Genomic DNA, 14810 nt, shown 5'->3' on the forward strand with positions numbered 1-14810 from the left:
AAGGCAGGCATTTGGTTGCCTGGTATCCAGTTGTACTCAGGGCTCAAGTCTGTACCTGTGACATGACCTCACCTAGTAAATCATCCTTGACACCCTCTCTCCGTTACCCCAAGTCCAAACCATCACTGAGGCCTAGTCACTCTGAAATCCCTTCCCAGTTCAAACACTGTGCTCTGGCTCTACTACCTGCTCTGTGGGCAGAGCTGCCGTCCTCTCTCACCTGGATTACAAGTGACCACAATCCACAGGAATCCCCTCCCGTCTGTCCTCACTTCAGATGGAGCGATTTGTTTCAAAACCGAAGTCTAAGCTTGTTGCCCCCTTGGTTAAATGCTTTCAAAGGCTTCCCAGTGTTCTTAAACAAAAAACCAAAGTCCCTAACATGGCCTGTCACACCAGGCTTGGCCTGGCCCCTGCCACCCTCCAGTTTCATTAGAACCACGCCTCCTCTTGCTTTGTGCTTTCCATGCCCTGGTTTCCTTTCATCTCCCCTGAGCAGCCGGCACTTGGCACTGGCTGTTCCCACTACCTGGCTCTGCCCCACCTGGAGGGGATACTGCGGTCCTCTGCCCAGTTCCCTCTTTGGGATCTCAGCCTCCACCCAGCAGCTGCTGAGACCAGGGCCAGCCTCCAGTGCAGTCGAACTGGGCCCTGTGCTCAGGAGCAGCCCGGTGCTGGGGGTGAATGCTGTGAGAGGCTATCTCGACAAGTTTTTGAATTTGTATCTTGTAAGTTAAGTCCAATGAGACCACGGAGCAAGAATCTGGATCTTGGAGTCTCAACTCACACATGCAGTGCTGTCTCCTGAACTTTCCTGCCTCCCAGTGACGGGGTCTTGGCTGTCTGCTCCCCCGAATCTGCTCAGCGACTGTTGGCTACCCTGGACTTGGGGCAGGCAGGGCTAGGGGCAGACACGTGCCTCTTCAGGTCTAGTTGTAGAGCAGGGCCCTGGGTGTCTGTGAGTGTCTCCACTTAGTCCTTGCACATCTCAGAGCCTGAGGGAGTGCAACATTAAGCAGCAAATAACAAAAATGCCTTGACTTGTTGAAAGACTGAGCATGGAAGAAAGGAGAAGGCTTTTCCTTGATATTTGAAGAAGAGGCCCTGCATTTTCATTTTGCTATGAGCCCTGAAAATTACGTAGCCAGCCCTGGCTGGGACCATGGACTGCTGATGGCTCAGAGCCTCCCCCTGCCCCCCGCCACTCACCCTCCAGAATTGCCCTCTGCATCAGGGAACAGCTTCACTCAAGCTTACGCCCCCTTCTGGCAGCTGACCAAGGTCACTGACTGACCTTGGCGAGACACAAAAGCCTGGACCCCTCCTCAATTTGGGACAACTTGGAAGGGCCATCCCAACTCTAGAGCTTGCTGAAGGATTGACTGGTATCTTAGGTCCCGCTCACTGTGGGTTGGCTTCTCCCTCTGCCCAATCCTGCCTTCCTCAAGCATGTATCTTAAGAGAATGAGACCTAATAAATCTTCCACATGTAGCTCTGTCTCAGTCAGTTTCCAGGGAACCCAATCAAGACACCACCCCAGCTGCTTTACTGAGTGAATTCCTCTCTGTCTTTCTGATATTCGTAAGTTGTATTTCCCCTGGGCTTGACTCTCTGATCCTCACGTGTTAAGATCAATCCTCCCTGGAGAGCCCCCTGTACCACATCTCCACAGCATTTATCATGATTGACATTTTATGTTCATTTGGGTGATTATTAAGTTCTGTCTCCCCCACGAGACTGTAATCTTTAGGAGAGCAGGAAATCATCATATCTGTTTTTGCTTATCATTCTGTGACTCTTCTTTAGCACAGTCCTGGCATGTGGGAAATGCTCAATTTATATATATATATAAATATAAAAATTTTTTTATAGAAATATAGTTGATTTACAATGTGTTAGTTTCTGGTATACAGTGTAGTGGTTCAGTTATATTTATATATATAGATACACACACACATATATATACTTTCTTGTATTCTTTTCCATTATAGGTTGTTACAAGGTACTGAATATAGTCCCCTGTGCTATACAGTAGGATCTTGTTGTTTATCTGTTTTATATATAGTACTGTGTATCTTTAATCCCAGACTCCTAATTTATCCCTCCCCTACTTCCTCCCTGGTAACTGTAAGTTTGTTTTCTATGTCTGTGAGTCTGTTTCTGTTTTGTAAATAAGTTCATTTGTGCCATTTTTTAGATTCCACATATAAGTGATATCATATGATATTTGTCTTTCTCTAATATATGTTGAATGAGTGAGTGAATGAATTGATGAATGCCTTTTTAATGAGGAATGATAAAAATAATCCTAACACTGTAATGAACATTTTTGAACACCCTTAATAATGGTAAACACTTTAAGAATGGATTTGAAACTTTTGCAGTGGTCAAAAGTTACTAGGAACTAAATTTAGTTAATGATGATGGTTATGATTTTGAGGGAGACCATCATGTAACCATGAAGTAACCAGAATGCCTGTCCTGTGTAATTTGTCAGAAGTAAATTCTCGAAGAGAAAAATTTTGGGAGCAGGGTCATGATGGTTGTGATGTATGTAGGTGTTAACTTCTGATGAAACACATTCAGAGATCTTTTTGTTGTTGCTTTTTGGGGGGTAGGTAATTAAGTCTGTTTGTTTGTTTGTTTTAATAGCGGTAAGGGGGATTGAACCCAGGACCTTGTACACGCTGAGCATGCGCTCTACCACTGAGCTGCACCCTCCTCTGCCTCAGAGATCTTTTAAAAATCACTTATTCAGTGTCCCTAGCATGGTATTTGATACAACAGAAGCTTCCAAATAAAAATAATGCCCGGACTTTGTCACCCATTATCCCTCTGAATGTGAGGAGTTGGTCAGAGGCAGGACAAGGTAAGCAGATACATGACAAGGTTTTGGGTCACTGCTGTAACTTCATCCCAATTCCTGACAATATAGCAAGTTTTAAGGACTGACTCATATTCCATAAAATCTGAAGGTCACTGAGCTCCAAATAGACTGTGGTACTTGAAAAGTCCCAGCACGAGTCCCACTGCTCGATTTTCCTATTATATTGGAATATATATCTATATTTCCTGGCATCTCTAAAAATGCTATGAGTTCATTTATTGTGTGCATGTGGATGTCAGCTGAGAACAGGCAGAAATGCTTATCACATTTATTAAAGGTGGATGTCGACAGTGGCTGGGAGCACGTTTAGGCATACTGTGCCTGTGTGTGGGAGGCTGGCTCTGGGATGTTAGTCACATCACTCCCTGAGAAGCTGGGGGCACTCCTTTCTGAAGCCTTAACTCCGACAGACGTTCAGCTAGGCTGAAGGCTGGTGTCCACATAAGACCAGACTGAGGAAGATATGCTATGTTATCACATGCCCTTGCTCTGAGTTTTACTCAGTAGAGGGCCTTTCATGGCATTAAAAACCAGACGCCACATTCTGCCCCGTGTGTGAACTTAACAAGGTGGAGTCAAAACCACACATGCTCTTGAACCTGACATACCTGGGTTCATCTCACATACGAGCGCTGTGACTTTGGGTAGGTAACTTAACCTCTTGGAATTTCAATTTCTCCATCTGTAAAATGGAGCGAATCATAGTCCCTACCTTGTAGAATCTTTTTGTAAAGGATCTCATCATCCCTTGATTAAAAGGTCAGAAAGAAAGAAAAATAAAGGTCGGAAACTTCCAAAATTTTCAAACCATTGAGACAACAGCAGTCATTAAGTGTGTCCACTGTTTTTCCCTATTTAACATCCATTTCTCATTCTCTCCCATCCCGATTTTCCTTTGGAAAACACTCTCCTCTGCCCTCAATCTGTGATATATATGTAGGGCAGATCATCTCCCTGGCTCCTGAGGACAGCAGTGATCTCATCCTGGCCAGTGGAATTGGCAATGGTTGGGCACGTGACTTGAGCTGTTACTGAGAGTCTCCCCTGGGAATCTGAGGGAACTCTCTGTCAAGAACTGTTCTCTTTCCACGGGATTACTCAATGGGTAGGACATGCATGGAGCTGCCAGTGGCCTCCACGCAGGAGCCCCTGAGAGTGAGAGTGAGGTCAATACTGAGGACAGCAGGGCTGGGACACAGAGGGACAGCTTCCAGGGACACTGTGGGCTATGTAGTTACGTAAACCGTCAATTTCATTTCCTTAAGTAACTCCATTTTGTCCCATAAGAACCCTGACTGATAGCCCAGTAAATCATAGTAAAACTTGTTCCATATGTTAATCTTTTGAGTTTACAAGTCTTTTCCTACAAATAATTCAAAGACTATCTTAGAGACTCATAAAATCTCAGAGATTAGAGCCATCCCGGGGCCTGCCTGAGCTGGCAGACACAGTGAGTCAGTGATGAGTCTGGGAAAGGACCCCAGGTTTTCTGCCTCCCGGGCCAGTGCTTTTAAGCATCCCTGCCTCTCTTCATGTGTCTGCCTCAGTCCTTCTCAGACTTGGGCAGAGTTACCCCCACCTCTCCTCCCTAAGTCATTGCCCAGCTACCAGCAGCCAGGGGGCCCCACAGGGTAGAAAGCACCAGTTTTTAGAAGTGGCTCCAGCCCCCCCCACAACCCGCCCCTTCCCCAAGGACAGCCGTGTTTTAAGAGAAGTAGGTACCGATGTGGGTCTTGATGGAGCCTAGATGAGGCCAGGGGGCTGAGCTCTGGGTATAAGACTGTCCAGAGCCCAGAGCCCTAATTCAACCCTCATTACTGCATATGTGGATTCTTACAGCAGCACCTTACAGCCCCACCCCGTTTCTCCTCAATCCCCATCCCTTTCTCCTTCAATTCATCATATATAGTGTCAGCGTCACCTCCTTAAGGAATTACTCTGGTCATGCTATTTTCCTGTTGAAAAACCTTCAGTGGCTCCCTACTGCCTATAGAGCAATGTCCAAAGTACTTCGCCTGGTGTCCCTGCAATAGGCTGTCAGGGCCTGTGTCCCTCCAGGGAGGCCCAGCTCATATACCTAGGGAGGGGTTACCCACTGTGAGAATCACATCCGCAGCTTTAAATTCAATTAACAGCTTTGAGTTCTGTTATAGAGGTGTGTCTCGTTTCATTGTGCTTTGCTTTATTGCGCTTCCCAGATACTGCGTTTTCCTACAAACTGAAGGTTTGTGGCAACCCTGCATTGAACAAGTCTGTTGCATCATTTTCCCCAACAGCATTATTTTTAAGTTGAGGTGTGTACATAGTTTTTCAGACATAATTCTATTGCATACTGAGTAGACTATAGTACAGAGTAAGCATAAATTTTATATGCACTGGGAAACCAAACAATTTGTATGACTCACTTTACTGCAGTATTGGCTTTACTGTGGTGGTCTGGAACCAAACCCACAGTATCTCTGAAGTGTGTCTGTAATAGGTTGTAGGTGTTCTGATCTTCGTTGGAAAGGAAAGCATCGTCCCTAACAGTGTCCAGTACTTTGCTATCATCTCCATTAATTTTGATGCTATAATACAAAAAATCTTTCCACTACCTACCTTCTGTACTAACGACTTGTATGAGTTTTCTATTGCTGTGTAACAGATTACCACAAACTCAGTAGCTTACAACAGCACCCATTTACTAGCTCACAGTCCTGTAGGTTTGAGCACAGTATGGAGGGGTTCTCTGGTCAGGATCTCACAAAGCCAAAGTCAACACATTTGCTGGGCTGTACTCTCTTCCGGAGCTCAGGATCCTCTTCCAGGTTCACATGGTTATGGCAGAATTCAGTTCATTGTGGTTGTAGGACAGAAGTCCCTTTCTGGCTGTCAGCCAGAGGCAGCTCTCAGCTCTGAAGACCACCTACGTTCCTTGCCACATGGGTCACTCCATCTTCAGAGCCACCAGTGGTGTGTTGAAGCCCTCTCATGCTTTAAATTTCTGAGTTCTGCTGCCTCTGACCCCTATACCCATATTTAAAGGACTCATGTGACTGGGTAAGGCCCACCTGGATACTTTCTCTTTTGATCAACTGAAAATCAATTGCTTGGTCATCTTAATTGTATCTTTAAAATATAACCTTGGGAGTGACATCTCATCATATTCACACTCAAGGGGAGGAAACTCTACAAGGGTCATTGGAAGTCATCTTAGAAATCTGCCTACCACATCACTGTAACAATTATTGTCTAGCTTTAATGCCTATGTGAGTTAAGAAGTTGAATCAGATTTCCTCATCCTTGTCAATATTTTTTTCCTGGGGGCAAATGTGACAGATGCCATCAGCTCACCCAACACCTAATCTTACTCCTCCCTTATCATTCCCTACAATAGAGGCTGGGAAACTATTTTTCAGGCTCCCTTGCAGCTAGAGGTGGCATGGTCCTGGCCAATAAGATATAAGCAGAGTCTGTTAATATTGTTCCTTTCTACCTCTTTCTTCCATCCTGGAATGTGGACTTGATGTCTGGAGTTGCAAGAGCCATCTTGCAATAAGGAGGAAAAGGCCAGAAGATTTTCACAGAGACCTTGGTTCTGAAATTGTTGACAGCCTGGTATTCTTTTCTATGTAGCAGAAAGCAATCCTAGCTGACACAAAGTTGAATGAGAAGCATCTAGCCACGTCTCCAAAGCCATGATGCCTTGACTTTCCTGGAAGCTCTGCACAGGAAAGAATCCATGCAGGTATCAGCCTTCATAGTCAGAGTGATTTTCCCTTTGCACTTTCTTCATAATGTTCATGGTAATTCTTTTCACAATCTCTTGACATCAAAACAATGTTAGTGGTTACAGAAGCTCTGTAAATGTGTTCCTTTTCATTTCTTCTATGAAATGTTGTGAGTATAATAACTTCAAAATCCACTTGGGGGCCCAGTTATATGTGCCGGAGCTGCAGAAAATAGGAAACTGAGGGGCTCTGCTTAACTGTATAGAGGGGTAAACAGTGAAGGAGAGAGGCTTTCCTTTTCTCTGTCTTTCTTTTTATGGTTTCTTTCTTTTTTTAAAATCTATTTATTTCTATTGCTTTTTTTGGGGGGTAATTAGGTTTATTTATTTATTTATGTTTTTAGAGAGAGTACTGGGGATTGATCTTAGGACCTTGTACACACTAAGCATATTTCCCAGTGCATATAAAATTTACAATACCACTTGAGCTTACCCTCCCTCCTTTTTATGGCTTCTAAACTTTCTCTCTGACTCTTTCCCCCCACCCTTCCTGATGATCATCTGGACTTCAGAGGCAGGCTTGGGGACTAGGGTATAAAACTTCTTGGAGAGAGCAAATGAGTTTGGTCTTATGGAACAAAGAGGGACTCAGGAAAGGCAAAAGGGCCAGAGATCTCTAGGCAGGAAGCTTCTCCACCAACTGCATTTGTTATAGTGGACGATACTGAGGAGGCACAGAAAGTTTCCTGCGGGTTTCACAAGTGCTGGAGAGCTGGACACAGGAGACACTGAAGGAACTGTACAGGAAAATTCTCTTGGCCCGTGAACAGAGCTAGAGGAAGACTGAGAAGGGATTTACAAGAGAGAGCGCTATGTGTCTCCTTAACCTCCAGCAAGGCAGAGATGCATCACCAATTAGCATGATACACACTTATGGGACACTTAGAAGGAACATTTCCCCTCTGCATAACTGACAATACAAATTCAAAACCCTGAAGTAATACACTTCGATTTTTTCATGCAGAGACAGATACAGATTCATGACATTTCTGTTTTTATAGTAAAGTCCCAAGGAGGCAAACACTCTGCCTCCTCCCTATCTCCCCATCTCTGCTCTGCCCTCCCCCACGCCCCACTTAGGAGATAGTGAAACTTCCATTTCTCCACCATCATTCAGCCTCTTTCCTTCCTACAGAACCAGCACTTTCTCTCCTGAATCTTGTCTCAGCATCCAAATCTCCACTCTCCCCACCTTAAAACTCCATTCTCCTCCCTGTGTCCTCCTCTAGCAATGAACCTCCCTCCTTCCTTAGTCTCACTTTCTTTTTCAAGCCAATCAAACTTCCACTGTCTGAGTTTTGACCTTGAAAATTACTCTTCCTAATTAATATTGTTAAAATGGCCATACTACCCAAAGCAATCTACAGATTTAATGAGATCCCTATCAAATTATCCAGGACATTTTTCACAGAACTAGAACCAATAACCCTAAAATTTATATGGAATCACAAAAGACCCAAAATTGCCATCTGCAATACTGAGGGAAGAGAATGAAGCTGGAGGAATAACCCTTCGAGACTTCAGACAATACTATAGAGCTATAGTAATAAAACAGCATGGTATTGGTACTAAAACTGACATATGGATCAATGGAACAGAATAGAGAGCCCAGAAATAAACCTACAGACCTATGATCAATTAATCTTCAACAAAGGAGGCAAGAATATACAATGGAGAAAAAACAGACTCTTCAGCAAGTGGTGTTGGGAAAGCTGGACAGCCACATGTAAATCAAACTCAAAATGGCTTAAAGACTTAGACATAAGACAAGACACAATACACCTCCTAGAAGAAAACATAGGCAAAACATTCTCTGACGTACATCTCAGCAATGTTCTCCTAGGGCAGTCTACCCAGGCAATAGAAATAAAAGCAAAAATAAACAAATGGGACCTGATTAAACTTATAAGCTTTTGCACAGCAAAGGAAACTACAAACAAAATAAGACAACCTATGGAATGGGAGAAAGTATTTGCAAATGATGTGACTGACATGGGCTTAATTTCCAGAATATACAAACAACTCATACAACTTAATAACAAAAAAAAAATCCAATCCAAAAATGGGTAGAAGACCTAAACAAGCAATTCTCCAATGAAGACATACAAATGGCCAATAGGCACATGAAAAAATGGTCAATATCGCTAATTATCAGAGAAATGCAAATCAAAACTACAATGAGGTATCACCTTACATCAGTCAGAATGGCCATCATTCAAAAGTCTACAAATGATAAATGCTGGAGAGGGTGTGGAGAAAAGGGGACCCTCCTACACTCCTGGTGGGAATGCAGCCATTATAGAAAACAGTATGGAGATTCCTTAAAGAACTAAAAATAAACTTACCATATGATCCAGCAATCCCACTCCTGGGCATATATCCAGAGGGAACCTTAATTCAGAAAGATACATGCACCCCAATATTTGTAGTAGCACTATCTGCAATAGCCAAGACATGGAAACAACCTAAACGTCCATCAACAGAAGACTGGATAAAGAAGTTGTGGTATATTTACACAATGTAATACCACTCAGCCATAAAAAATAATAAAATGTTACTGACAACCACATGGATGGACCTGGAGATTGTCATTCTATGTGAAGTAAGCCAGAAAGAGAAAGAAGAATACCGTAAGATATCACTTACATGTAAAATCTTAAAAAAAAAAAAAAAAAGACACAAATGAACTTATTCACAAAACAGAAACAGACTCACAGACATTGAAAACAAACTTACGGTTACCAGGGGGAAAGGGGGTGGAAAGGGATAAATTGGGAATTTGAGATTTGCAGATACCAACTACTATATATAAAATAGATAAACAAGTTTCTACTCTATACACAGGGAACTAATTCAATACCTTGTAGTAACCTATAATGAAAAAAGAATGTGAAAAGGAATATATGTATGCATAGGTATGACTGAAACGTTATGCTGTATACCAGAAATTGAAACATTGTAAACTGACTAAACTTCAGTTAAATAAAGGAAAAAAAAAAAAAAAGGTGCTCTCTTCCTGAGGACACTGTGGTTTCCTAATTGTCAAATCCCACAAACTACATGACCACTTGGCTGCATTTGACAGAGCTGACCACTCTCCTCCCTTAAATCCTCTTCTCCTTTGGCTCCTCTGGCAGAGGCTGCCAGTTACTGCTCCACATCCTGCCTTTCTCCTTCCTTACTAATGAGAACTCCTTTCTCCTCAAAAAAAAAAAAAAAAAAAAAAAAAAAATTAAGTCATTTATCAGCTTCCCCTGCAGATAGGATGGCCAGATAACATTTCTAGACAATGAAATTTAAATGGGAGCTGTCAGATGGGCTTTCTAGGGAAGCTCCTTAAAGGAAGACATATTCAGTCATTGTGTGCATACCCATTTACTCCTGATCCTTCCTCCTTTCTCCTGCCTAGAACATGGACATGATGGCTGGGGCTAGAGCAGCCATCTTGCAACACACAGGAAAGGTCAAAATCACAGAGATGTCAATCCCATCATCCTGTAGCTACAGAATGAATGCCAGCTGTGCTCATTTCCACACTGTTTGTTACATAAGAAAAATAACTCCCTCTCTTGTTCAATCTAGTGTTATTTTGGTTTTCTATGATATGCTGCTGATATCAACCCTGAACTGATACAGCTCCCATGACTATGCCACTCTCGCCCTACTTCTTTAACGTCTTCAAGGGCCCTCTTCTTCCATACCCCCTACATGTTGATGTCCCTGGTCCTCTTCCTCCACTGTTTCCCAAATGACCCAGTGGTGTCCACTGTTTCTCAAGCCACAATGACTCCCAATCACGATGTCTAGCCTAGGCCTTTCTCCACAGCACCAGACTTTAGATCTAAATGTCCACCTGCCTGTCACACAGGAACCTCAATACAATACAGTCACAATTAAACTTGCCAGCCTTCCCAAAATTCTGCTCCTCCTTCTAGTCACTGGAGCTAGAGAGCCTCCCCGTCCCTCACCCTCATACCAAGCTGGCCCTGAAGTCCCATCAGGTCTCTTTCCAACTGCTCGAATTTACTCCCACTTTTTCAAGCCTACTGTCTTATACAGGCCCCATCATCTCTTCCTGGGCCACTACCTAAGCCTCCTAACTAGCGCCTCAGCCTCCCATCTACAACCCAAATTGATTCAAAAATGCAAATCTAATCATGTCATTCCCTTTCTTAAAACCCTTCAACAGCTCCTTGTCCCTCACAAGAGAGAATTCCAATGCCTTTGCATGATCTGAGCCCTACGATCTTGTCAAAACACCCCTTACTTTATAGCCACATAAAATCATCTTCAGTTTCCCAGACTTGCCCTGATTTCCCCCGCTTCCTTATCTGATTGTCCTCTCTGCCTTATAAGCTGGAAACTGTGCAAAAACAAAGTTTTAAGAGAAAATTTAGGACCCTGACTTGAGCCCTTGCCTTCCTGGGAATTCTCCCACCTTTGTGCCCAGAAACTGAGTGGTAAAGACATGTCAGAATTCGAGAGATTGTGTATTATTCACTTAACATGATTGCTTAATTATAATTCTCTTTTAATCAAAGAATTCTCTGCAAGTCACTTTGAACCAAATTGATCAAAATAAACATCAGTTGCCTTTGTTCTCTTGTATATATTTTTTCATTTAAAATTTCACCTTTGTCCAGAGTAAAACATTCCCCCATTCCATGCTCAACAGGGAAGGAGATATTTGCTATAATGTGCTAAGTGCTGGGGGATTCTTCTTTTTCTTATCCTGTGAATTTTTACCTCCTAGAATCTTGGAATTTTAGGGTCCAGCCCCTATAATTTTCCAGAAGAGGAAACCAAGGCTCTATGGACTCAGGAACATGGCACCAGAGAGTTGGTTATTGGCAGGACCTACCTAGGTCCCAGCTGTGAATTCACTGTGAAGGCACAGACCATCTCTAACTCACAAAGTAGGATCCCATATGCTTCCGATGAGAGAAGAACAAAGTAGCCCCCAAAGAACCAGTTAAGCTAATCCTCTTATACCACTCTACTTAAAGCAAGATGACAGCATAAGGGCTTTAGGTACAAGGAAATTAGAAGCATTAAGTCCAAGGCTCTGTTCGCCCTGGGAATAGAACAGCTCTCTCCCCATCTTCTCCAACTCTGTGCCCCACCCTTGGGGCCAAGGGAGAACCACTCACCCTCTGCGTGATGGGCTTGCCGTCCTGAATCTGCACGGCCAGCCCCAGGTCGGACAGTCTGCAGTTGCCGAGGTCATCCAGAAGCACGTTCTCAGGCTTCATGTCCCGGTAGACGATGCCGAGGGAGTGGAGGTGCAGCACGCCACAGGTCATCTGGGCTGAGTAGAAGACCACCCTGCTCATGTCCAGGCCCCGCTCGCCCACGCTGTAGATGTGGAACTTGAGGTCTCCCCCGTTCATCAGGCTCATGACCAGGCAGAGATGGGACTTGCTCTCAAAGGCATAGGCCAGAGAGACAATGAAAGGGCTGCTGACCTTCTCCAAGATTTCCTTTTCCAAGAGAGCCATTTTCTCTCCATTTTTCTTCTTCAGCCGCTTCTTGTCCAATTTCTTACAGGCATACATCTTACCAGTGTTTTTCACCTGGACAGCACATACCTTAAGGAGAGACAGAAAGGGCGAAGTAGTCAGCACTGGAGGGAGGAAGGGGAGGAGGTGATAGGGGAGGTGGAGGGGCAGAAGTCAACCAAGGTGGGACGGCAGGCTTCTGAGAAAAGAGATGCTGTGAGTAAGAAAGCTTCTTTGAGAAAGAGCTGGGACCACAATGAGATATCACTTCGTCCCCCCACTAGGTGGGCCATAATACAAAAAAAAGAATGAAAAATACTAGTGCTGGCAAGGATGTGGAGAAATTGAGACCCTCATGCATTGCTGGTGGTAAAACATGGAAGAGTTTGGTGATTCCTTAAAAAGTTAAACATACAATTGCCTTAAGATCCAGCAATTCTACTCCTAGGCATATACAAAAGAGAAATGAAGACAGGTATTCAAACAAATACTTACACATAAATGTTCACAGCAGCACTATTCACAATAGCCAAAAGGTAGAAACAACCCAACTATCCATCAATAGATAACAGATAAATGAAATGTATGCACACATACAATATATATATACATGTGACCTGCATATAACATACAATGGAATGTTATTTAGCCCTAAAAAGGAACGAAATACTGATACGTGCTACAACATGAATGAAACTTCAAAACATTATGCTCAGGGAAAGAAGCCAGACACAAAAGGTCACATATTGTAGGTCACTCCATTTATGTGAAAAATCAAAATAGGCAAATCCACAGGGACAGAAAGCAGCCCAGTGGTTGCTAGGGGATGGGAGCAGGGGGGAATGAGGAGTAACTGTTAATGAGTTCAGGGTTAATGAAAATATCTTCTAACTAGATAGAGGTGATGGTTGCACAACACTGTATTGAACTAAATGCTATTAAGTTGTACACTTTACAGTGATTAACAGTTAATTTTATGTTATGTGAATTTTAACACAAAGAATTTTTTTTCTACTTTAAAAAAGAAAGAATTGAGCACAGCCGTGGTGCAAAAACAGATTCTAGGCTTTACCTCAAGGTGTTTTCTTAACTGAAGATTTTCTCAAATTAGCTCCATTGCCCCAATGAAGGGAAAAGGGAGATCTCCCATCGCATGTTCCTACCATTCTCCAAAGGGGCATCTCAGCGTGTTCCTGCCCGGTGTAGACCCCACCATCAAGATTCTCGGCCAGTTCCACCTTTTGTTGGCTTTTCTTATGACATTAGAGTTTTATATCACATGGTGACCAGAAAGAAGAGGTGAGAGCAAGCTAGGAAAGCTTTCTCCACATGTGGCACTGAAATTAGTTCTTTAATTTCAAAGTAAGTTCGAAAGTAAGTAAGTTCGAAAGTAAGAAAGGAAGGAAGGAAGGAAGGAAGGAAGGAAGGAAGGAAGGAAGGAAGGAAGGAAGGAAGGAAGGAAGAGGCAAAACAGAACTCTATTATGCTGTATATTTTATCTTCCAGCCTGGCTATTCTGAGATACTTACCTCCCCAAAACCACCTTTGCCCAGAACACGGAACTCTTCGAAGTACTTTTCTGACACCGGTTGCATCTCAAAGACTTTCCACTGCAGAAACTTGTCATAGAGGGGGCTGGCCAGGAACTCTCGGAAGGGCTGGTCCTGCAAAAAGGCCATGGCCTCGGCCTTGGCCAGCTCCACCAGGGAGGCCCTCTCTTCCTCGGTGGCGGCTGCTTTGCACTTGGTGACCAGAGCAGGGCTGAGGAAGGGGTGTGGCTGCTCGGGGGCTGGGGGAGCCGCGCAAGTGGCCACCAGCCCCTGCAGCATGCTGCCCTTGGCGGGGCCCTCCTCGGCCAGCTCCCAGCTCTGCACCTCCTCCAGGAAGCCCATGGCCTCCTGGTACGCGGGCACCGTGGCGAGGAAGTCCCGGAAGAGGCGGCGGCCGATGGGCTGCTGTTCGCACAGGCTGTGGAAGTCGGCGGGCAGCGCCTGGCGGAGCTGCTCGCAGCTCTGCGGCCCGGGCAGCATCAGGCTCCGGCGCCGGCGCTGCAGCTCCTTGCTGTCGGCGTCTGAGGTCTTCCGGGCCTGCAGGTAGGCCGTGTTGGCGATCAGGTTGTCCAGGCCCCCCATGTCGACCATGGCTGAGCACCGAACGTGCTCTCCCGGCAAAGAAAAGGAAGGCAAAGAAAAGGAAGGCTGGTGGGCGATGGCGGGGACGCGGTCAGGCCTGCGGCCAGCCGGCTGCTTCCCTGTTCCGAGGTTCAGTAACTTCCAGGGGATTTACAGCGAGTCTTCTGGTCGCGGGTGGGACTGGTGGAGGGTGAGGAAAGAGGTTTCTCTTGTAAGAAGCTTTGCTGGCTATGTATAGCCGGGAAGGGCACATCACAGGTCACCCACCGGGGTGAAGGCAGCCTGAAACTCCTGCCGGGTCTACCGGTCCATGATGGAGCCTTTCTCCCTACGCACCTGCTCCCTGAGTCCACCGCTACCAATTTCCAAAGGAAAGGAGTCACAATGAGGTGGTGCACGCTTTGTTGCTGACAGTGGTGTTTTCAATTGAGTCTAATTTTATGTGTTTGCCAGCCGATACAAGCTCTGTAAACTCCTAGGAATGACAGGTCAGAAGAGGAACTTTGAAAAGCTGGAGAGGTTT

General features: G+C 44.6%; 1 protein-coding gene across 1 annotated transcript in view; it reads right to left on the minus strand.

Annotated features, from left to right (window-relative positions):
* Nucleotides 1–14368, minus strand: part of GRK7 (G protein-coupled receptor kinase 7) — a 34626-nt gene extending 20258 nt beyond the window's left edge. The window contains exons 1-2 of the mRNA XM_006190556.2: nt 13685–14368; nt 11808–12245 (exon numbers count right to left, since the gene is read on the minus strand). Coding sequence (XP_006190618.1) covers nt 11808–12245; nt 13685–14296 — 1050 coding nt within the window. The 5' untranslated portion in view covers nt 14297–14368. The remainder of the gene's footprint in view (nt 1–11807; nt 12246–13684) is intronic.
* Between the last annotated feature and the right edge of the window lie 442 nt (nt 14369–14810).

Source organism: Camelus ferus, chromosome 1 (genome assembly GCF_009834535.1).
Source record: "Camelus ferus isolate YT-003-E chromosome 1, BCGSAC_Cfer_1.0, whole genome shotgun sequence".
In the NCBI taxonomy this organism is placed as follows: Eukaryota; Metazoa; Chordata; class Mammalia; order Artiodactyla; family Camelidae; genus Camelus; species Camelus ferus.